Below are 25,129 nucleotides of genomic sequence, written 5' to 3'. Positions count from 1 at the left end.
AGTTAGTGTAGAGAAAAGTTGCAGCATCTAAGCAAGTCTTTCTCACGACCCGCTTGTTATTTTTTCCCCCTCTCTGTTTTTCCACTACTGTATCTCTGTATCTCTACTGCAGCACATCCACACTGAACACAAACAGACACAATGTTCAGTTTCCAGCTCTTGCCCTCCTTTCCTGAGTCCAACTTGTCTGTTTCCTGCTCTCCCCACTCTGGCATTTTGTCTTCTCTCTACTCTTTCCATTACACGTTGACACACTGCCTGTCTTGTCTCTGTCTTCAGCGCAGTGCATTTGTGTTTGTGTGCAAATAACCTGGTGCTGTATACAGCTTGTGTCGCTCACAGCTAGTCAGACAGAGAGCCATGAAAAATTTAGTGTACGTGTTTGTGTGTGTGCAGCGGGGAGAGAGGGAGTTTTTAAAAAAAAAAAAAAAAAACACCTGACTAGAATACTGGCAGAACGACATCCTGCTGACTGTAGTGTATTTTGACATCTTTGTCTGCACAATAAACACACAGGCACTTGCACACACGCTCACACAGCTCTTCTCTGCTTCAGGCTATCTGTCAAGGTCCCAGTGTCACACTCAGTAATGAGATTATACACAGTCAGTGCATGCACACACTCATGTTCAAGTGTGTACAAACAAAAGCAACTTTAACATGTTAATATGAGTCAGACATTTATGTCACCATCTGTTAATCTAAAGTTTATTTTCTCAGTTATTTCTGAAGGTTGCTGTCTTTGATGTCTGGTTTTGTCCAGTCAGTAGTGTGAACCTCAGTGTATTCAAAGTTCAGCAATATAAAACAGAGCAAAGCACAATTTCCTCTCAAACCTCAAACATTTAGATCAGATATCAAAAATGCATGTCAGTGGCATCTTGCATCCTTGCTTGGAGACTTAATTTGCAAAGCTGTTTTTAACAGGAAGTACTTCATATGAAATATTCACCAACGAGTACTGTTACAGTTCCTAGATGTTTGTGTTCCGTGTGGGTAACTTTACAGTGACATGAAAGGTTAATGGATTGTTGCAGAAGGGAATTAATTGTCTTCTTACAACTGACCTTAATATAATTCATCTCTGTCCTTCATCGTTCCATTACACCAGCTAACTTCTTTCTCGGCCTCTCCAGCCACTAAATTTTACATTGACCTTATTTTATTATAATCAGATTCTGCTCTTTTCTTTCTCTGTCATGCAAACTGACTGCACAGTCTTTTATGCCAGGAATTGATGTGAAAGATTAAGATATCAGCAATGGGCATATGTTATTCGAAGGGAAAGTTTCATCTTGAATTAATGTGTACTATATAAACGAAGGGTGTCAAGCAGGGTCCAATTCAGCACACTGAATGGCTTTGCAAAGTGTGAAAATTGCAGAGGAGGGCTTCACTTCTGACTTTGTCTCGCACAAGGATAGAAGGATTGTGTGGCAAGTCATTAAGAATGGATCATGAGAGAATCGTCCAAGCCAGAGGTCTGAATGATCATCAGTTTTACAGCCTTATTACTGACAGTCAGTGTGCTGTGCCACGCCAAAGAAGGTTAGCTGAGTCTAGAAACTGTGCTTGGGTATTTCTTTGAAAAATGCTAGTAGAGTTTCTTCTTTCTCAGGCAGAAATCTGACTGAATGTTGTTGAAAGTAACTATGGGTTGCAGCATTTTTTTATATGAGGATATTAAACATTTCTTTGTCAGTAATGAATGTTAATTGATATTAATGATCCAGTCAAACTGGGTGCTGAATATAGCACATAATTTTAGGTTGTTGGCAATCTATAATAGTCATTTTTTTAATTAATCAGTAATTGAAAAAATCTTTTTAGTTCAGTTAGACTCTAGAGTGATGGTCTTTATGACAAAGTTTTCTCTGGTAAATGGCCATAGACATATTAATAAGTGGAAAAAACATTAAAAAAAAAAAAAAACTTCTTCTTTATCCTCAATATGTTCCCTGTGAAAATATCTAGAGATGCATAAATTAAATATATGCTTCACTTTTTAATCTTTACTGCAGAAATAATGACTTTGTTCCTGTACTCTTTCCTGCACGTATGTTGGTTTATAACTCATTTTTTCCCCCATAACTGGCCTTCAGCAACCTTCATATTAAAGATGAGAGCATATAATTGGGCCTTTTCTATCATAACTGTTCCAGAAATCCCACTAGGTGCTGAAATCTGACCTGTTTCCTTATTTATGCCTGAGATTTTGTGATGAACATAAAAAATGAGACAAATCACTCGATGGGGAAATTCTGACTTTTACTGCGAGTGTGTCTTAATGTCAGATTGGAAGTTTTAGAAAGTTCAGAGTTCTTTTTAACCAAAGCCAGAGGCTGTTTGACAACCCAACAAGCTTAATTTTTTTTTTTTTTTGGATTCCTTAAGGTTTCTCCTTAGTATTTTATTCAGATGATTTTGTTGTGCCATATCTTTCCCTTTTTTCATGTGTGTCCTGACCCTTGCGTCAGCAAGGTCAAAGTGGTCTGTTTCTCCATTACAGCCATTCATCTTCTGTGACTGATGCCTGAAACTCTCTCCTCACAGGCTCGTCCTCTCGTCTGTGTCTGACTACTTTGCTGCAATGTTTACCAGTGATGTGCGGGAAGCCAAGCAGGACGAGGTGAAGATGGAGGGTGTAGACCCTGATGCATTGTGGGTCCTGGTGCAATATGCATATACAGGTACACACACACACGCTATTTTTCAGCAGATTAACAGATAGTGGTAGATTTCCATTCTTTGCTAGAAAAACAGGATGATCTTTAAGAAAGAATTTTTTTTTTTTTTTTTTTTCCCCTGTAGTAAATCATACTTGGCATTATGGTCCTGTTCTGGGATTTACCCGCCCTTCCATGTGTATATGAATAGCAGCATGACACCCCCAGAATACACCCCCAGTATAGAACAGAAAAGACATTAGTGACAACAGACGTGACATCAGTTCAGTCAGATATACCATTGAAAAGGAGGAGTTGGAGTGTAGACGGGTTGCAGAGTGGTTTGCAGAGGCAACAGCAATTTAAATAGCATACCCTTGTGAGATTTGCAAATGTGCAGCTGTGTCGTCAGCAGATGCTGGCGGGCACTGAGAGCTGAGTACCAGGACTGCAGACTGAACTATACTCTATGCTAACTTTACTGACTCTTATACATGGTACATTCTTAGCTAAGTAGTAAAACAATCATCCATGGTGCTTAGATGCATACTGTTTATTATTTATGTGTGATTTTTAAATAAAAATTAAACATTAAATTGTCAACAAATGTACCAAATTCTCTATTTATCATAACTGCAGCACTCTGCTCTTTGTTTTAATTTTGATGATAATGTCTTATAGCTCTTGAAACTCTGATATCCAGTATCTCAGATTCTTAGAATATTTCATTTCCAGTAAATACCAATTATCTCAGTCTAGTTCAGTACACACAACCTGTCGTCTAAATGGTAAATGGACTAGTTCTTATATAGCGCTTTTCTACTCTGTCTGAGCACTCAAAGCGCTTATACAACATGTTTACGTTTACCCTATTCACACCCATTCATACAAGCACTTCCATGAGTAACTAAGCTGAGTGCTCTTATTATCTAACATTCACACACATTCACACTCCAACGCTTGCATCGGAGGGCAACTTGGGGTCAAGTATCTTGCCCAAGGATACATTGTCATGCAGCCTGGAGTAGCCAGGAATCAAACCGCCGACCTTCCAATCAGTAGGTGACCTGCTCTACCTCCTGAGCTAGTAATACATTCAGTACTTTGTTGGTGCTTCTTTACCATGAAACACTGCATCAGTGCAGTATGGTGTGGAGGTGATCAGCTTGTGGCAGGTTGCTTTGAAAATAATTTTTTAGTTGAGTGTTGTTCATCCTTCTCTGTACCTGGCCAGCCAACTTGTTGGACAATCAGGCACAGTAATATAATCAAGAACTTTTTCACAATATTCAAATTTTTGCAGAAGGACTAGTATTTGCATCTTTAGTAAGTATCATATAGGTTGAGCTGCACTACAAATGGGGTAGGAAATTTGAAGGGTGTTGAGTGTTCTCATTAGATTTATAGATTTAATGATTTTAAAAAAAAGTCTATAACAAGCACCAACAATAGTCTAATATCTAACTAAATCTAAGCTGACATGTCCAGGAAGCTGTTTCTAGCTACATTAACATTTTCTATGTTAACTAAATATTTAATCATTATTCTGTGTTAAAAAAAATAAAAACACTTTCATGATCTGATTACAGTGCATCTCCAGATCTTTTAAAAAACAACAGCATACATTATTTCTATGTTTCATATTGTCTTTACCATCTTCCTCTTAATCCTCTCCTTCATGTCGTCCAGGCCGTCTTGAGTTGAGGGAAGATACCATTGAGTCTCTGTTGTCAGCTTCCTGTCTGCTGCAGTTGTCATCTGTAGTTCAGGCCTGCTGTTCCTTCCTGATGAAGCAACTCCACCCCTCCAACTGTCTCGGCATCCGTTCCTATGCTGATGCTCAGGGCTGCCATGACCTGCAGCGGGCTGCTCACGCCTACACCATGGTGCGTACAAAGCCAGTTCACATCTTTGTATACCTCCACTGCTTGTAGAGTCGCCACACAAAAATGAATGAAAGGACTGCTTGGGGGAATGGAGAGCTGAAAATGGTGGCGCAGATTTAGGTAGACTGCAACTCCTAACAGTGAAAAAACAATTAAGGGGATTCTTTCACCTTTAACCTCTGTAGAGGTTCATTCAGTGAGGCTCCAGTCAGCCTCAGCCTTCATCTTATTCTTGGTAACAAATTGGCTTCCCATTCACACAGCACCACACATCATTATTGCCACAATGGCTGTTTTTCAGCACAGAGTTGCTATGGTGACGGTGAAATAGCTCCTTCATCGACTTGATTATTCTTTTTCTTTTTCTTGTTTTTTTTTTTTTTTGGTTTTTTTTTACTTTACATGCCTCATTTTTCATCCAGCATCACTCGGTGTGTCTGTCTCTGTCGGTAGCACTGTTCCTCTCTTTCTCTCTCCATTTCTCTCTAAGTGGATTATTGTTAAGGTTTAATCTCAGGTAATTATGTCATAAAGGTGGCTTTCTTTGGGTGTGACTGTGAGTGTCTGTAATTCACTCTCAAACACACATTCAAACTCACAAAGCTTACAGGATTATGTGTCCTTTGTGTAAGAGCTATTCAAGAGTGACTTCTACATCGCTTCTCTTTTATATCTTTTTCTAGCAGGTCGCATTTGATTTTCTACATGGTAGAAGTATGTTAGATCATTTTCTTAAATCTAATGATAAGTCGGTTTGGACAAGATTGTGTTTTGTGGTCAGCTGTATCTTGTTGGACTGCTTGACAAAAGCATGCAGGAAAATCTGCAATTTAAGGAGCTTCATATATACTAAGCAATTAATCAGTTCATTTAGCAAACAATTGTCAGACTAACTGATAATGATCATTCATTTTTGTCACATCTTCTCTTCTCATCCAGATCCCTTTTTTGCAGCTTTTCCCCCTCCATTTTTATCTGACCTTTCTCAAGCTGTAATTTCCTCCCCTCTTTTTTTGTTCTTCTTGTATTCTTCAGACCCTTAATCCCTTTCTCTCTCCACTCAAATCCTCTCTGCTGTTCTTTTTGTTTTTTTTTCAATGCATTATTCAGCCATTTTTATTCCTTTTTTTTTCCCTTCTCTGTCTCTCTCTTTCAACCCATTTCATGCAGCCTTCAGTTTTACTCTAACCTTCTTTGTCCCCCAGGAGCACTTTCTGGAGGTGGTCGGAGGCCAGGAGTTCCTGCTACTTCCAGTGGAGGAGATGGAAAGGCTGCTTACATCTGATGACATTAACGTGCCAGATGAGGAAACTGTAGTTACCTCTTTGCTAACCTGGGTCCGCCATGACTCTTCCACTCGGCAACGCCACCTACACCGGCTGCTGGCTCATATCAGACTCCCACTGCTGCAGCCACAGGTGAGAGCTGGAAAGAGTTAATAGTCACATGTTACTAAGACAGTTAAAATAGTAAGATTTAGCAAATTGCATTTTGATTATAATATATAATATAAAATAGTAAAAGCATGTACCAAGTTTCACACGCAGGAAAGCCTTACTGAGATGATTTTGAAAAGAAGACTTTGCCAGATGTGTCAATAATATTGAGATTTTTTTTTTCTTTTTTAAATGAAAGGGCAGCATCCTTGTTGTCTATATTTGGTTGAAAAGGGTCTTTCTTCCCCGTAAACATCTATATTCTTCTGCAAAAACCAACAAATTTGAACCCAAACCTTTCTAACCGTGAGGTCATATTGTTTACCACTGCAGCTCGGTGCCACCCCACCATGTTGGAACAATGCAATGTAACTGTTCAGAGACTTGTACAAATAATTCATCATGCAGAATGCAATGAGACAAATTTAATTGTAGATATAAAATTCAAGAGTAGAACTCACAGCTGTTTAATAGTGAAAGTCAGAGCATTTCTACAGACAGGAAAATTTAAGGGATTGCGACTAAGCAGCTCATTTATCAGTGAGGCTAATCAGGAAAAAGGCTTCAGTTTACTAAGCACCATAAAGATTGGACTCTGGAGCAATGGAAAAATGTCATGTGGTCTAATGAGTCCAGATTTACTCTGTTCCAGAGTGATGGGTGCATCAGGGTTTGAAGAACGGTGGACCCATCATGCCTAGTGCCTACTGTATAAGCCTGCAAGGACAGTTTTATCATCCAGGGTTGCTTTAAATACTCAGGCTTAGATTCAGCAATGTTTTGTGCCCAAAAACTGAAGTCAGCTGACGACTTGAATGTACTGAATGACCATGTTTTTCCATCGGTGGATTTTCTTTTCCTTCTGTGATGGCATGGACATATTCCAAGATATCAGTGCCAGGATTCGTTGGGCTCATATTGTGAAGGAGTGGTTCAGGAGCAGGAGACATCATTTTCACATCAGACGCCACAGAGTCCAGATCCTAACCCCATTGAGAATCTTTGGGATTTGCTTGTAAATATTTAACGTAGCTGTCCGACTCTCCCGTCATCGATGCAACATCATGGTAAAAATGTAGTTAATTAACTCAGAGTTGTACTCCAGAGTGGCATTCATAAATGAATTAATAAATGAATGCAACTCTGGATGGAAATAAATGTGACAATACATAAGCTTATTGAAACAATGCTACAGTGAATGTGTGCCATCATCAAAGCTAAAGGCAGTCCATTGAAATGTTAGTGTCTGACTTTGTTTTGAATTGTTTTGTTTTGTTTTTATGTCCAGGCGGTGTACATAAAAGTAAAAAAACATCTGATAATACTACTCTGTGTACCGGGAGTAGATGTGTCACTATCTGATCACGAGTATTTCATAAAAGAATTTAGACCTTTTAGATCTCTAAATAAAGGAAAATTGCTCAGTGGGTAAACATGAATTCATAGTTTAAAAATAAGTGGCCTGAAAAAGATTGTTTTTCATGTTTTACTCTCCAACCAGATTTCGACATAAATAGACAATTAGACATGTCTCTTGAAAGACTAACAACTGGTCAACCACATTTAGCCCAGAGAACATCATCTCTGGACATGTGGTACTTGGTGGGATTCTTCTTCTACATTAAATCTACATGAAATCATCTGTTACTCAGTATTCATACTCAGTATTTTCTTTGTTCTTTTCGTTTTTCATCCTGTCTTATTCTTTATCGGTCTCTTAAACTAGCTGAATGTGTTCAAATGAATCCCTGTGTTGCCAAGACGCAAGTTGTGAAAAGATTCATTGGATTCACTGCTAAGTAACAAAGAGCACTTGTACTGTGTTCATACTGTGTTGTTGACCATTTCCCTCTGCGTGTGGCATCAGTCAGTGTTTTTCAAAGCTGGAACTGCATGAATATTTTATTGATTTTATTTTGGGATATGTCAAAGTTGCTTATGTCCTCATATCTGTAGCAGCAAAGTACAAGGTAGGAGTGCACATCTGTGGCGCCCCCCCCCCCCCCCCCCCCCCCCCCCCCCCCCCTCCGACGAGCTGCTGGCCAAATTTAACTCATGCTCTCTTTCTCCGTTCTTTTCTTTATGGCCTCAGGTTATAACCTGTCTCTCTGTCTCAATATCCTCTTCAGACAGTTTGGGACCATAACCATTGCTCTGTCAGGTGTGTCATATCTCCATGTTCTGTCCAGCTCGTGTAGCAAGTATCTGACTGATACTGTAATGCTGAGAAGTTTATATGCTGAGCAGAACTTCACTTACTGCCCAGGGCTTTGGCTGCACACACAATCAGACGTACACTTTTTAAAACCTTAATTAACTGTGATATCTCTCTTAACTGCAGCTAAATTATCTGTTCTCTTCATCTCTCTTATCAGTAATTTCCTTCAGTTCTCCCCCAGGTCTTTCCATCGTCTCTGCCTGCATCTATATATCTCCCTGTTTTTGTACTTGTGCACTACGTAGAATGAACAGCTCTGATATATGGCTTTGTCCTGGTCAGCTGAAATCACAAGTAGCTGTAACATGTAATCAGGGAAGAAGATAGAAGGCAGAGGGGTAAAGCAGCTGAGTGGCAACAGGGCAGAGAGACTGAAAGCAAAAGAGGCATAGAGCGAAAAGTTGATTTTTACCTTTAACACTGTATCATGAGTACCAGCTCCTCCCCCACCACCACCATGACAAACTGACAAATAATCCAGCATTCAGCATCCTCATAAGCTGTGAAATGCCGATGGAGTGAAACATAAACCTCACACAGACAACTGATCAATATTCATCAGCCAATTAGTCAGCTCTCTATCTAGGCCACCATGTTATTATTCATCAAGAGGATGTCAATTCACCGTATTAAATCTTTTAATTCCTGATCCCTGTTACCCGTTATAGAAATTCAGATACATACTCTTGGTCTAATCTTCTCAGAAGAGCATCAGTCTGACGTGTGCACCAAACAGCTGTATGACAGCTTGCACAATATTTGTTACCAGTGGAAATTCAGTACTTTTAGGCGGGATGACAACCGAGAAGCAGGTCTGATGGAGCATGCTGGCAGCTGAACTGTGTGTTGGTGTCTTCATCAATGATAATCACTGATTAGGCTGATGCTCATTTTCTTGTTTACTTGTCTCATCCTTTGTTTTAAGTTACCTGGTTTAAAGTTCATATAAATAATTATGGTTAATGTAAAGAGCTGGATTTTTAACTTGAATGGCGAAGCACCCATCTGTCCGAAGTTCACAAAAATTGCTGCTCCTCCTACAAAATTGGTCAGTATTTAATCAAACTTGTGCACGATGATCACCTAATGGATCGTCACCCAAATTATGCTTAAGGCCATATTCGTCATTTTACAGGCACTTTTCCATTTTCACATGAATTGTACAGATGATCTGACAATAGCTCAGTAAATTAATGAACACAAACACAGCCAGTTTATTTCAGTAATAGTAAAGTAATGGCAAATGCTAGTACAGTCTACCAAGAGCAGTGCAAAGTAGCACACGCTTGCAATCAGGCTTTAGTCTTCTCCCAGTGCAGGCACAGCTTGCTGCTTGTAATCTAGAAAAAAGAAAATATAAATGTAAGTTTTCTCCATGTGCTGTCCCAGGAAGCAGAATTGGCGGTGTGGACCAAGGACAGGCATTGAAAGGAGATTTTTTTTTTTCCAAAATTCAGTAAAATTACTAAGGGGACATTTCTAACAATACTACAAGGTCAGTGCACAAGTGAAAAGGTGCTGCAGTTATATTTCTCATATCTGTAAGCCGACTTGGCTCTGATTTCTGACTGGTCGCCTAGATTTATTCTACTTATATAGTTGGCAGGCTGTTGTTTTCTTTTCTTTTTTCTTTTTCTTTTTTTATCCATTTGTAAAGCCCTGCTAAACTCCTTGACAAAAAAAACGGAAGCCAAAAATGAGGAATTGCAAGACATTCTGGTGCACTGGCTTCAGATCATCCCAGATATCCTCACACGAAGAATGGTGTGTCTTGGCTCTTAATGTTTATCAGAAAATGGATTATTGCAAACCTGAATCAATCAAAGAGAAGAATTGGTCACTTTTCGGTCTTGGTCTGAAAGGGAAGCTCCTAAAACATGACACTAAACAACAGATGTCGTAAATCTGTCCCTAACAGTCTAAAGGAACACAGCGCACTGATGCAGAGAGCAAAATGTTTTCTGTTCTCTAGTCTAGTTTTATTTCACAGGTATAATGTTCATATGCTACTTAAATTTTCACTTTAATACGTGAGTGTGCCAGCGTTCTTTAGCACTGAATGGGTTCATTTCTCAGTTTGTAGCACTAGGTACAAGGTAAATTTTATTATTATAAACCAAAATACTGGAAAAAGTAAATATACTGCCAGATGATGGCACTAGATTAAGAGACAGGAGGTCCTTAGTATGAATGATATTATAGTCAAACCTAAAAGTGGTGAATGGCCTCAAAGAACAACATTAAATCTGAAAAGACTAAATTGGCATATAAAAGTATTTTATATGCCAAACACACATTACAAACACAGTGTTTGTAATGTGTGTTTCGAGGGAAGGGTACAGAGGTAGGATATTCACAAAAAGTCAAGATGGAGAGGGCAGCTAGTAAGAGCACGTGTAGCAAGACAACAGAGAGATGCATAGGGAATCAAAGATGTGCATAGCTGGAAGATGTGTGTATGGGAGTGTGCCTGTTTGTTAGAAGAAGACAGAGCCCATGCTGCGTCTCTCTCTCTCAAGCTAGAGCTGAAACAGAGAAGATAACACGAGTTTCTATCTGCCCACTGTGAGGTAAAGAGAGGACGGAGAGGAGAAGGTGGGACGCCTGCAGCAAGCTGTCTTATCTCGTCCTCCACATTCAATCCTTCACAGAGAGATGTATAAATACCACCAGAGAGGACAACCACATTTTTCTACATCTGTCCGTTTTAACACGCACACATGCACATGAATGGCTCTGCAAATAGGGTTCACCGTAATTTGTCCCTCAGTGATTGTATGCAGTAGAAGTGTGGGTTCACCCTGGTGTGTAAGCTGCTTATCCATTTACCATGCCTGCTTTACGCTCTCCACGTCTGGTGGGGAAAATTGATTTTATATTCAGTGACCAAGTTGAATTATTTGAGCTGAATCTTATTTGTGTTGGTGGGAATTATGGAGGAGAGCACAGAGAACAATGAGAGGGTAAAAATAATAATCTCTTCCATCTGTCTTTATTGTGTGTCTTCTATTCCTTTTATTATACCTGTTCTCTGTGATTGAATCTAAGAAGCTGTGTCTGAATATGAGGGGGAAAAAAACATATATGCAGGCATGCACAAAGTCTGATAACCTAAAATTAATTCAAAATTCACACACACAAACACAGACCTATCTAAATGTAAATCATGTACCCCCCACCCCCCTTCAGTGAAAACTTGATTCTCACCACCCTGCCTCTCACAGGCAGCGGTTTCCTCAGGATGTATTTTCAGGAACAGGCTGGTGGATCGCTGCAGCCCCTGGGTATTTGTGTGTGTGTGTGAGATCACAGATGAGGTTAGAGGGTATGGAGAGCTGATGAGATGTTGAGGGCAGATTAGTTCTGTAGTGCGTCAGATGATCAGTGTGTATGTGGTCTTGTGTGTGAGAGAACATTAATGGTTGTTGGTCTGATCTCATCTAATCTCTCAATGAGAGAGCAGCTTTCTTTCGTCTCTTCAGCCTCCTCAATCAGAGATAACATCACAGCCAACATGGTCCTACACCTATACTGATGTACTACATGCATCTGCCCTCCATATATTTCAGCTGCAGCTGTCACATGATCCTGTGCATTGATGTCTGTTTTGTTTTGTTTTTCTTTGCATGTGTCTGTAGTTCTTAGCGGACCTTGAGAGCAACCCTCTCCTTCGGGAAAGTGTAGAGTGCCAACGACTCCTGATGGAGGGGATGAAGTATCACCTTTTGCCCCAACGTCGGCCCTTGCTTCAGAGCCCCCGCACCCGGCCTCGCAAAGCCACCGTAGGGGCCATGTTCGCTGTGGGTGGCATGGATGCTACAAAAGGTACAACAGCCTCTCAGTCAGATACACATGATGCTGTAACAGGTAATGACTGAGCTTCCAGTTAAACTGTGCCAAACATTACAGCCTCCAAAGTGAGAGTCAAAACACAAGTTAAAATAACACCTTTTTAAAACCGTGTCAACCCTAAACTGAAAATTATAATATTCATGATGGTAGGAGAGTAACATTTACAAACATTTTCTCTTTGCTTTGGCTATGATGATGCATAGTTATCACTTGAAAATACATAGTTATGGGAAAAGCAGTTATTTAAAAGAAATACATGGAAAAAAAAGACAAATGAAAGACAATGAAATGTACTAAAAAACACAGGCGAATACAATATAAACTTGGCACAAAAAGTAAGCAAATTTGTGTTTGGTCAATTATTGCTTCTTGGTAATAAATGGTAAGAAAAATGCATTTTTGGGTGGCAAGCATTGTCATCTTGGAGGACAGAGTTTGGTCCCAGACTGTTGAGCTATGGGGTTGCCACTGGTTGCAGAATCTCACTTGATATCTCTGCACTGAGATTGCCTCCAATGATAACATGCCTCATTGTCAGCACCTAGGATACCAGAAGTTTAAAGCAAGAGTCAACAGCAGAATAAACTGTCTGGCATCAGCAGAGAAGATTTGGCAAGTTTTTCACGGGCGCAACCATATTTTCAATTCTGCTGCTTAATCCATAAATGCATTTTCCTTATAAATGTGGCAACATTTAAGGGGAAATAAACAGGTTTTCCAGCGGTATAAGATTTATTGCCAAGAAGCATTGTTGAAATAATCAACCAAACACAAATTTGCTTACTTTTTTGTGCTAAGTTTGTAAAGCAGGGCAAGAAATGAATAAATGGTCCTGAAAACTATAACAAAGCTGGCTGATCAGTCTGTGCATGTGCTCATTTCCAGCTCTATATTTTTATAAGTGGACTCTGCTCGTAAAAATAATCCTTATTTATCTTATAATGTAACCTATCAGTTCATCCACTGACTGAAACAAACCTTTTTAACTCCTCTCCCTTTAAGGCCAACCTCCCTTTAAGATAACTTTGTTCTTATTGGCTGCCCCTCACAAACTTGGATTTTGAACAGCAGGTTTGTGGGGCTTCTGTGCTTACAGCCAGAGCTGTGAAGAAGAACATGTATGAAACTGGTTGCTTAGTGAAACCTGAAGCTTTTGACTGACAGGGATTACTTGCACATATGCTGACCTCATGTTTAGTATGAGTAATCCCCCATTAGAATAGAGTATTTATCACAGGGAACAAGGAAAAGTATAACAGGTTCACCTTAATATCTTAACAAATTCCACATTAAATGAGCAACTCCTTTCAGTTCTACCTTTAAATGAAATATGTGTCAACAGGTTTGACATGATTCCTAAAACTGTGAGAAGGTGTTATCAAGAAGGTGCAAGATCATATTTTAATTTTATACACAAAGGGACAAAGTGTGGAAAAGTGCAGCGTTAGAGAGCTTCGGAATTCAAGGCACCATTTTTATTTTATTTTTTTCCAGGTGCCACAACTATTGAGCAGTATTGTCTACGTCGAGACACCTGGAGGCAGGTCGCCACCATGAGTGGACGGAGACTACAGTTCGGTGTAGCAGTCCTCGAGGGACGTCTCTACGTGGTTGGAGGGCGAGATGGACTCAAGACGCTCAACACTGTGGAGTGTTACAACCCACACAGCAAAACCTGGAGTGTCATGCCCCCCATGTCCACGCACAGGCATGGATTAGGTGAGGGCAATTTGCCAAATTATATATTGTTTTATTTTTGAATTACAGCTTTGAAAAAGTGTGAAAACAAGATCACGGAGATTATTTTTATTCATTGTTTAGTTCACCTTTTTTTTCTTTTGAGTGAACTGCTTTTTTTTTCTTTTCTTTTTTTTTTTTAAATAAATAGCCCAGGAGGAAATTTGCCATAGTGCATTTTAAGGATCATCTATCCCAGGAATTATCATCACCCCAAATCTGCTGAATGTGTTGTTCACCAATTTTATTTATTTTTTATTTTTTGACCATTGAAATGGGAGGGTCACATGCTTTTGTTTGCTTTAACAGAAAGAGATGTAAATTTCAAATAAACAGCAAATAAAAGACAGATACACTGACGTGGTTAATAAAAAGGGAGCAGGATATTTTAGCATATTTTGAATTGTAAGTTATGAACGTGGGAGTCCTGTTTGGGCTTTCAGACCTGGTGTCTTACAGTACTTTGGTAAGCCTTTTGTGGTGTATTGATACTTAATTATTACTGTACATTTCAACATATCTTCACTTCACAAACAGAAGCTTAGAGGCACCTAACAACAGGCACACTCTGCTCCAATGTGGACAAACCATGGCACAAAGATTTTGAGCACTCTGGTATAAAAGTGAAGTTTTGCTCAAGAACACTTCAACAGGCTGGTTTGAACCCATGTTTCTCATTTGAAGGGCCGTATCCCCACTCGCAGCAGAGGCCTGCTATTACTATGACAACATTTGATAAGTCGTGCTGTGCTGTTTTATTGTGTTTACGAAAGTGTGCAAGCGTGTGAACCTCGGCAGGTTTTCAAACACATCTGGCAGCACAGATGTTTAGACAGATAAATCCCCAGAGTACAGAGGTGTCAGCATGCTGCTAAGTTTACACGTCTAATGCCCCGGGTGTGGTTGCACACACAGTAAAAACTAACACCTCTTGTCCTAAGCGTGTGATGTTTTATTTGCTTGTCCTTGTTGATTTGGTTTTGAGAAGTGTTCATGATTTAGTCATACATGTGTTTATCTTCTGCAGGTGTGGCTGTCCTAGAGGGACCAATGTATGCAGTAGGAGGACATGATGGCTGGAGCTATCTCAGTACAGTGGAAAGGTGTGAAAATACATCACACTGCTGTTTTATTCAGTGATGTCAACCCAGGTTAAAGGGTCAGGTCATCCAGATTGTTACCTAGGATCACTTACATTCTCTGGTAGTTAGCCATGCAGGTAAATTTAGGTTTATATGACCAGGTTTATCTCTGTGCCCATCCCATTTTGTTCTTTTGAAAGTGCTTATAAAAACTCAACAGTCATTTCTGTGGAGCAACAGGAGCATCCTTTTTGGAATGTTTTGTTACTGTTGAAAGACATGTTGATGTGAAAATTCAGTCTTTTCTTAAATGCTGCGTATTTATTGGTAATGCCGCGGTCACACAGGCTTACGGCCATCTGGAATCCACTGGTCATAAGGGGAAAAATGGGTATTCCCTGAGTGGCGAGCAAGGGGTGCTGGAGGTTGATGGCAGTTGCTTTGTAATCAATTGCTAAAGCACCACTTGCACATTTTTCATCAGCGACTGGAGGTTGCCGGGCAGCCGCTGACTGTGCTCTAGGCCTGTGTGACTAAATTCTTACAGGTACACACTAATCGTGCTCCTCATAGAGCAGGACTCAGAAATTGGTTTATGTCTGTCAGGTGGGACCCTCAAGCACGCCAGTGGAGCTTTGTTGCAAGTATGGTTACACCTAGAAGCACAGTGGGAGTAGCTGTTCTCAATGGCAAGTAAGTGATCTCACAGTTCCACTCACATATAGATTCACTCATCCATGTTGGATGTGTATTCAATATTAGCAAATTTGCTTTGGCTCTAAACACAGCTTTAGTTGTTTGTTATGGAGGGACTATAGACTTTTTGGTTTTGGAGTCATCATTCTGGACCGTCTGTACCACAGAGCAAGCCATATTATTTGTTAGATAATTCTATTTAAAATACTCCAAAAAGCAGCCAGATCACAAACATGGTGAAGCCTAGCATGCATCCATTGGCTACAGCTGGCAGGGTAGGGACGCCTGTGAGACTCATCCAGGTGGATGAGTTATAAGAAGATTCTCAGAGCTGTTATAAAGAGGTCCAAACTGTTTTATTATCAGGCTGCTTTAAATGCTTTTAAGTTGATCATTTTTAACAGGGGAGTCTATGGGGATTGGCTTGCTTTTGGAGTCAGCCTCAACTGGACATTAAAGGAACTGCAGTTTTTAGATTCTTCTTTTCTTCTTCTTTTTTTCTCACCTCTAGAGGTTCCAACATGGGAAAATTTTAAACATGCTGCTGTGGATGTTGAATATATCAGAATCAGGGTACTTTGTTAATCCCGGGGGGGAAACTGTTTTTGTTACAGATGCTCAGTTAAAATGTAAATGTAAATATAGAAAGAAGTTTTAAAAAAATCTAAGACGCTAAAAGTGCAATGTTAAATTAAATATTCCAATGCTAAATAATACAATACAATACAATACAAACAAGATATTACTAGTGAAACATTGTCCCAGTGTCAGAAGGAGGAGTTGTAAAGTTTGATGGCCACAGGTGAGAATGATCTCCTCCAGCGTTCTGTGGCCTTTCCTGGTTAAATGAGTCTTTTATTCTATATTTATTTTAATCACCTTAAGCAAAAGTGTCTGCCGACTAAGCTTAAAGCCAGCATTACAAGTTGCTCATATTTCTTCCTGAAATTATATAAAAATGAATTTATTGCAATATGCTGCAACTGAAAACATACATGGTATAATTTGCTATGTTTATTTTTATAATACATAGCTGCTTGATGCCAGGAACTCAAGGCCCAAACCATTTTGGTTCTGCAGTAATTTTATTTATTATCCAGAGAAGAAATAGTAAATATTTTGTCATTTGAGAAGTGTGAGACCTGAAACTCAGAACTGATACCTGAAACCTCACACTCTCTCTTTGTTTGGAAGATGAAGGTGTTCATGTTATGCTACTGTCGCTTCCTGCCTTCCTCTACAAGACCCACTGGCATGTGAAACAGTAACAATATTCAGTTACACACAGAGATAAACATTTATTTAAATGTCTGGATTTAATAAGGCTTTAGGGCTTTTAGCTCCTCACTGGCCAGAGAATTGGAAGATATTAGAAGCAAATATTGCATGTTGTTTTTATTATTCGGGGCCACAGAGAAGCTACAGTGAAATGCTTTATAGATGCTAATTAATACAAAAACAACATCTATCCTTGCCCAGCAGTTTTGTGTGAGTGTGTGTGCACTGCTGTGTGCTTTGGTGAGTGTGTCACGTACTGTATGTGTTGTGTACTCTCAGAGCGCTTTGCCTGATGGAACTCATTACTTGCTTGACTGGCCCTGTTTCATTTCTTTCTTTACCATCCCAACTTCACATCCGCACACACACACACGCACACAGATACACACTGACTGACTGCCCGGGGTTGTGTTGCACCAGGAGTGATGGCTGATTGATTTTGCTCACCTCATTTTGTTCCCAAAAACCTTTACAGCACACACACACACAAACACACACGCCTGCTTTCTACCTTGTACCATCTGCTTCAGTGTCACTAAATTGAAAAGGGACTTCCAGAGTCCAGAAATGTTCAGAGGGATAACACTATCTTCTCTCTTCCTCAGATTGTATGCAGTAGGAGGTCGTGACGGCTCATCCTGCCTGCGTTCAGTGGAGTGTTTCGACCCCCACACCAACAGGTCAGAGACTGGGGACTTCATCTGTCAGTAACTAATTGCTGTCTCCTGCTTTGTTTCCTGTCTACGTGCTCTTCTAGTGAAGCTCCTCTTCCTGTAAGGTTATTTACCCAAAGATCAAAGCAGACTACTAATCCTCACAGGATGTTAGAACAAACAAAACCGAAAACAACTTGAGTTTATCGAGTACTTTTATTAAGGTGTACTGGGAGGGCTGGAAAGAGGCTGTGGTTCTTTAAAAAAAAAAAAATCTGTGCACATTTTTCAGGCAGTGTTTTTCCCTCTTTCTTTCCCCTCCGGCTGTAATCTCCATTTACAGGTGGAGCGGTTGTGCACCTATGGCTAAAAGGCGTGGAGGTGTGGGTGTGGCCACGTGGCACGGTTTCCTGTACGCCATCGGAGGCCACGATGCTCCGGCGTCATCCCTGGCATCTCGGTTAAGTGATTGCGTGGAAAGGTGAGTTCACATTTATGCATCTGTTTGCTTGATTAAGCAGATGTGAGCAGAATCACTGCACAATACACAGCATGTTTTCTTTTCAATATGCTAAGGTATATCATTTGTCTTTTGTGCAGTGGCTGTGTTTGTAAAATTAGTGAAAAGTTTTTAGTGTCTTTTTAAATATTTGCATGATGGGTAATCATTATTCATTGATCTTGCTAATGAATATACTAAATGGGAAGCAGGTGTGACCTTTATCTAATTTTGTATTTTAACTCTGTGTAAGTCTACTTTGTTAAAGATTTGGTTGGTGAGCAAAGCTTTCAGCAGAGATCTCTGTAAAGCTGCGCCAGTACCATACCTGGCGATCTCACAGTGATGACAAAACTCTGAGAAGTTACTACATCCAATTGGTTTGCCAAGAAATGGTCACAGTGTGGAAGTTAACCTTGCGTGGAAAAACGAACGGGAAACTTCTCACTTTAAGACTCCGTGAGTCGTGTTTATTATCACAGGACAAGAGCTAGCCAAAAAAAACCAACAGCAAAAAAACGTCATCGGGACTCTTAAAGAGACCGCGACCATTACATGAATCACAACATTAAAGACGGTGAACAAACAACCTAACCATAACCGGACATGTATACGAAAGTGAATTATGCCATCAGTGTTGAGAGCACTACACATGCCCCCCCAGAATTCACTACAACAGAAAACCTGAAGAAGAAAACATCAACGGCGTGGTGGGCGAAGCAAACGCCTGGCACGGCTCCGCCGAACGGGAGGAGGCAGAACCACGTCCTCAGCGGCCGGCTGAGGGGCTCAGCTGCGACATGGTTGAGGGGCAGGCGGAACGGGAAAAGGGGGCCTAGTCAGGGGCCGACTTCGTTTTGGGGGCAGCGCCAACTTAACCGGCCCAGCCGGATCTAGGTGAGCTGGTTTAAGGCGGTCCACGGATATAGTCTCCGCTTTGCCCCCCACGTCCACCACAAAGTGCTTGTCTCCAGTGCCCACGACACGGAAGGGGCCCTCATAAGGCGGCCGGAGGGGTCCGCGGCGACCATCTACTCGAATGAAAACGTAGCCAGTAGACTGCAGGCCCCTGGGGACGTGAGAGTTCGGCAAACCATGGCAGGAAGTAGGAAGTGGAGCAAACCGTCTGGCATTGTCCAACAGGCTGGAGCGCTGGAGTGCAGCTGACCAAGGGGTCGTGGTGCTGGGGACGAAATCCCCAGGGACCCGCAGCGGCTGGCCATAGACCAGCTCCGCGGAGGAGGCCTGGAGGTCTTCCTTAGGTGCTGTCCTGATGCCCAGCATGACCCATGGGAGTTTGTCCGCCCAGGAACTGCCCGTCAGGCTGGCCCGCAAGGAGGCTTTCATCGACCTGTGAAAACGTTCACAGAGGCCATTACTCTGGGGGTGGTAGGCCGTGGTGCGGTGGAGTTTAACCCCCAAGCTCGCTGCAACAGCGTTCCAAAGTTCAGAGGTAAACTGAACGCCACGGTCTGAGGAAATGTCTGAAGGGGTGCCAAAACGGGACACCCAGGTGCCAATAAATGCCCGTGCCACATCCGCTGATGTTATGGAAGATAGAGGAACAGCCTCCGCCCACCGTGTGGTCCTGTCGACCATAGTGAGCACATGGGTGTAACCCTGCGAGGGTGGAAGTGGGCCGACTAGGTCGATGTTGACGTGGTCGAATCGCCGTTCCGGCACTCGAAACTGTTTCAGTGGCGCTTTAGTGTGGCGGTGTACTTTGGCACGTTGGCATGCCACACAGGTTTTTGCCCAGTCCCTCACGTCCTTTTTAAGTCTATGCCACACAAACTTGGCTGCCACCAGCCGTTGTGAGGCCTTGGTTCCAGGGTGCGAGAGGCCGTGGATGGCATCGAAAATGGGTTGCCTCCATTTCGCAGGCACCACAGGCCTAGGAGGGCCCATGGAGATGTCGCAAAGCAGAGTGGTGCCAGCCTCGTCGAATGTCACATCTTGTAGGCGCAGCCCAGTATTGGATGAACGAACCTAACCATAACCGGACATGTATACGAAAGTGAATTATGCCATCAGTGTTGAGAGCACTACAACAGCATGTAAATGACTGAAACAAGAACCTGTCGATTCTGTTGTGCAGGAATCAAACAAATGAGACGAAACATAACGAGTGAACTTTAGGGGTGCCGAGAGTTACATTTTGAAGAGCTGTTTTCCTTTGCTTCCAGTATTTATACTAAGCTAAGGTAATGAACAGACATGAGCTAACGCTATAAAATGTCGAAGGGGCATAGATCAACAATTTATTAATAAACTTTGTTTTACTCAATCACTTCCTGTGTAAACTCCTGTGTGCAGGTATGACCCTCAGACAGATGTGTGGACAGCTGTAGCCCCCATGAGCATCAGCAGAGATGCTGTAGGTGTTTGTCTCCTTGGTGACCGTCTGTATGCTGTGGGCGGGTATGACGGGCAGGTGTATCTCAACACTGTGGAAGCTTACGACCCTCAGACAAACGAGTGGACACAGGTACTGTATACAGACACGTGCACAGCACAGCAAATCTGCGCATATTCATTTAGCTCATATGCACACATGCTTACCGATTGCAGTTCAGTAAAAGCATGTAATAAATCGCAAATGTACAATCAGTGAATGAGCTGTATAAACACACAGTCGCAGTTTGACCTTCCTCCAGCTCCTCTCTGACGTATCTTGGCGTGTTTTCATTGTTATGTAAATGTGTGTTTTCCTCCTGCTAATATTGTCCTTGCTGTTGGAGGTAGAGGGGATGTTTCAAAGTGGAGTGATCTCATTCAGCGGCTTTCAGGAGACTCCATTACTCTTCAGTTTATACCCCATCTCCCACGTAGCCTCAGAGGATTTCCAACTTTGGTTGGCAGATTTTCTGTTAAAATCTGCCATTTTAGAGACACGCACCATGCTGAGAACAAGAGAGATGCGGGAGGAAGGAAACAGAATACAGGGAACTGCTCAGACTGGCAGGGAGGGATGAGGACAAACTGAGATGAGAGGAGAAATGCTGAGACCATTAAATGTGTCCCGTATCCACTGTCAGAAACTTCAACAAACAAATCAGTGGGTGTATTGTCAGTGCTGTCCTAGTGGCATCACTTCCACTGTTGACTTTAGCATAAATCTGTCAATCTCAACACTGGCAAAGCAGATAATATAGGTGCTAAAATGAGGCTCAGCTTGGACTGGCTGTGCAGTAGCAGTGATTCCAGCCATAAATATTGAAGCCTTCTCTTCACGAAAGTACAAACCAGTACCTGGTTTTTTTAAAGCTGAAATTGGATCCATTGTGCTCAGAATAAAATTGGAAATAATTAACCAGGTATTCTGATATAAAAACTCAAAATCTGTCAGCTGGTTTAGGTGGTCGACTTGTGTCTGCTGCTGCACTAACAGCATCACTGTGTTCCCCTGAAACATCTCAACATGTCACCAGCTACCAATGCTCTTTAAAACACCACCTCCACCGCTCATGGTACTCAGTTCTACTCCCTGCTAGGCTGAGCTCAGTGACAGATATCAACAGTGTACATTCCCTGCATTCATATAATAACCCATTTCCTTCAGTTCAGTCAGGACCACTTTGGAAGAAAAAAAAAAAGTCTGTTCTGGGACCTCCCTCCCATTCTGTACATATACATGGAAGTGGGATAAGACGCAGCAGCATCTCAGCACAGAACCGAGCAGGTTTAAGTCAGAAACAGCACAATAAATATGACATGGGTTGCAAAGAGGCTTGCAGAGGCAGCAGCAACTGAAGCTGAAGCAACGTAAAATGTACCGTCTGGATGAGGTCTCTATGCTGGAGAATGCAATCTTTACATTCAACAATTTCAAAAGCATGAAAGTGACGATTTCACATGAAAGCAGTGACTTTGAGTTATTTATTTTTGAGTTATTTACAAAACCAAAGCTGTGACTGTGTTCCTTATATTTTCCCTGCTGTCTTTCCAGGTAGCGCCTCTATGTCTGGGCAGGGCAGGCGCGTGCGTGGTGGCCGTCAGACTGTGAAAACACAAACTCAAATAATAGATGGCAGACTGCACAGTATGGCTCGGCGACCCTCCACTTTGCCACTGTTGACACTGCGGGGACAGTGAGAGGTCTCTCTGCTCACACCAGGAAACAAGACTGTTTGTGAACACTCTTCAGGTCTCACGCTTCAGCAAATTCACATTTTACTCTCCGTAATGCCAACTATTCCTTCAGATTTTAGGGAGATTAGGGTTCAGGTACATGTCAGTGGGTCTCTGATGAAGTTCTCACATCCTGATACTTCGTGCCACAGAAGTAAACTGCCAGAAATACATATGACAGAGAGGAAAACTGCAGTGTTTATCTGAGCTCGACAGAACATCTGTCCCACACATACAGCATGTGTGCCTATAAATCTACATGGCTGCTCTCAGCTCCTGTTTCTGCTGAGTAAAAGGTGGAAGACAGAGAGAGATTGTCAAAACTGCCTCATCATGTTACACTCTTGGTTTTTCCTAACAATATCTGATGGTGTGTACTGATGCTATTTTAAGATATTCCCTATTATTTTTATGCTGCAGTTGGCAAGTGCTCTTCTCCTCTGCTTTTCCAACCATTACCCGCTGACAGATGAAAGAAAGACTTTTGACATAATCAGCACAACCTCACGAACAGCGGTTCTGCGAGGAACTACAATTTTCATGCAAAAACATTTCATGCTTCATCAAATATTTCTGCGTTTATGTCTTCCATGTTGCATCAGCTCACATCTGAAGCCTCTGCACGTTGTGGTATGAAATTTAGTGCAGCTTTTTTTTTTGAGTTGCACCAGAAGATTGTCCAACTTTTTGCTTTGTTGTTTGTTTTAACTGCCATTTTCATACAACTGGGGTCCATTAAGCAGGATATTTGGGTTTAAAGTGAGTGTTATGATAACGGTGATAACACTGTGGACCTTTGTTGATCCCTGCAGGAAAATTATGTTTTCAATTTCCTCCAGAGCATAAGGTCAGCTATTTACAGGCAGGGTCTGTTGAGCTTTTCTCTTCAGCTTCCTTATTTTGCCTCCACTGTAGAGGTTTCTTCATTTCCTGTGCATGCGTGCGTGCATGTGTGCGTGCATGTGTTGGGTGTTCAGAGATTGCAGGGAGTATATTTTTATCTCAAATGAGAATCTTCCCCTCACCACATCTTCAATTCCCTACTGCTTTCTCTTCATCCCCATTTTTCCCATTTCATCACCACGCATACACACACACACACGCGCGGTTGCATGCACCACTTCACTTTAGAGCCCAGAAATTTCAAGCCGAGAAAAATGAACAACAGACCACATAATGAGACCATGAATTTAATAACGTTGATTCAGCCGGTGCCGATATTTTGTTTGATGTTGAGTTCAAAGCGTTATTAGATTCGATGCTACTGTAGACAAAATATAAGACATGAGGGGAAGACGAATGCTGTGGAACAAACTGTGTGTCAGGAAACATGGAAAATGCAAAGATTCTGACTGCAGATTCACTACTGGAACACGGCACAAAAATTTAATGCTGTATCCTTAACTGTGCATTTCCTGTCCGTTCCCTGTTGGTCAGCTTTTGTGTGTTTGTGTGTGTGTCCAGTGCAAAGCAAGAGAACTCCAGACAGCGAGAGGCAAAACAGGCTTCCTCTCTGAACTGACAGATGTAGAGCTAATGTAGCCCCCAGGATACACTTTACAAACACACACGGACATATCTCGTACACACAAAGACACACTTAACCACACAGCTGAAAGCCAAGTGCCCCAGGAGCCGGCAAAGACTGAAAAGCCGCCCAAATTTGCCGGCTTGACATCTAAAAAGCAGAGACGCGCAGGCTTCCAATTCCCCACAGCTGAGCTGATGTTTATTCAAGCCTAATGCACTGCTGCATTATTCTATTTTCTCCCCCCCCCCCCCCCCCCCCCCCCCCCCCACTTCAAACCTGCCTGGTGTTTATTTAGAGTAATTCTCTTTAGATCACAGCAGAAGTGTGTCATCTCCATCGTGTACTGTCGTGTGATTTCAGCGAGAGGTTAAAAATAACATAAAACACATTCCAGATCTAACTATAACTGTATATTATGTACATAAATAAATATAAAGTCTGTATGTAGTCTTACTGCATTATGATGTGTATGTTACACACTTCCCATTGAATATGCTGTGTGTTATTGTGTTTGTTTTTGTAACATGAGTTCAGATGATGAAGAGATGTAATAAAAACAGTCGGTGGGAAACGACACAGCTGCTCATCTTTTACAAAATACATTATGTATGTACAATATATGCTGCTGTAGCTATCATTGGTCTTTTATACATTAAAGTCAAGATGTGATTTACCACTTCCTGTGGCTTTTTTCCTGTGCAACAGAACCATTTTAACAGCAACAGCTAATCATTTTTATGCTACAGATGTTGCAGCTGGCAGTTTGCATTTGTCACATTCACAATAAATGCCACTGTGGTGTAAATTTGGCTCTTATCTCTAACAGCACCCCCATCGGTGCGACCCTAGCCAAGGCCTTTGCAGTTTAGAGGGTTTTTTTGTGCAGGTTTTTGGCTGCTGAATTGCAATTCTGAATTTATTTTCTGTGCCCGGAGGTTAATATGAATCCTCATTAGTCTTAAGAGCAGCTCCTCAAATGTAAAAGCTAAACACTGAGTCATGGACACTGCAGCTGTTTGAGGCATTTGCAGAGCAGAACAAGTGTGCAAGGAGGAGGAATGGGTGCAATTTATAGATATTTTAGCCCCGGGGACAGTGACCAGTAGCCAGGTGATTCACTCTGATATTTATTGCAGAGGGAGCTTTAAATCATAAGCTCTTCTGACAAACGACTCCCGGTGGCATTCAGAGATGATGCTGGTGACCTTGTCTCGCTGCTTTAACATCACCTGAGTCTATTCCCCCTGACAGCAGCAAGAGGGAGACACAAAGTGCTGGTCTATCTGACTGCATGCTGAACATCCACATGTAGAAATAACCTATAAATACCTGCAGCTGTCAACATCTGCATTCACCTGGCAGCAGCATAAGGCAGACGTTACAGACATGCTGTGCAAGCAGACACGGATCAGACCCACAAAATTCTATTTTTAATTCTAGAAAAGATCCTAAAGTTTCTGGGAA

The 25,129-nt window shown here is 41.6% G+C and overlaps 1 protein-coding gene across 2 annotated transcripts in view; it reads left to right on the top strand.

Moving 5' to 3' along the window:
- The window catches only part of klhl5 (kelch-like family member 5), a 33,773-nt gene extending 9,472 nt beyond the window's left edge, over window positions 1-24,301 (top strand). For both annotated transcript variants that reach the window (XM_030731707.1, XM_030731699.1), the window contains 11 exons: window positions 2,554-2,690; window positions 4,356-4,552; window positions 5,758-5,970; window positions 11,845-12,031; window positions 13,553-13,777; window positions 14,823-14,898; window positions 15,484-15,570; window positions 17,457-17,531; window positions 17,848-17,985; window positions 20,320-20,491; window positions 21,953-24,301. In XM_030731707.1, the coding sequence (XP_030587567.1) occupies window positions 2,554-2,690; window positions 4,356-4,552; window positions 5,758-5,970; window positions 11,845-12,031; window positions 13,553-13,777; window positions 14,823-14,898; window positions 15,484-15,570; window positions 17,457-17,531; window positions 17,848-17,985; window positions 20,320-20,491; window positions 21,953-22,009 (1,564 nt within the window). In that variant the 3' untranslated portion in view covers window positions 22,010-24,301. The remainder of the gene's footprint in view (window positions 1-2,553; window positions 2,691-4,355; window positions 4,553-5,757; window positions 5,971-11,844; window positions 12,032-13,552; window positions 13,778-14,822; window positions 14,899-15,483; window positions 15,571-17,456; window positions 17,532-17,847; window positions 17,986-20,319; window positions 20,492-21,952) is intronic.
- Window positions 24,302-25,129: the final 828 nt, after the last annotated feature.

Source organism: Archocentrus centrarchus, chromosome 1 (assembly GCF_007364275.1).
Source record: "Archocentrus centrarchus isolate MPI-CPG fArcCen1 chromosome 1, fArcCen1, whole genome shotgun sequence".
Lineage (NCBI taxonomy): Eukaryota > Metazoa > Chordata > Actinopteri > Cichliformes > Cichlidae > Archocentrus > Archocentrus centrarchus.
Note: the sequence above shows the minus strand (reverse complement) of the source record. Positions and strands in the feature narration are given on the sequence as shown.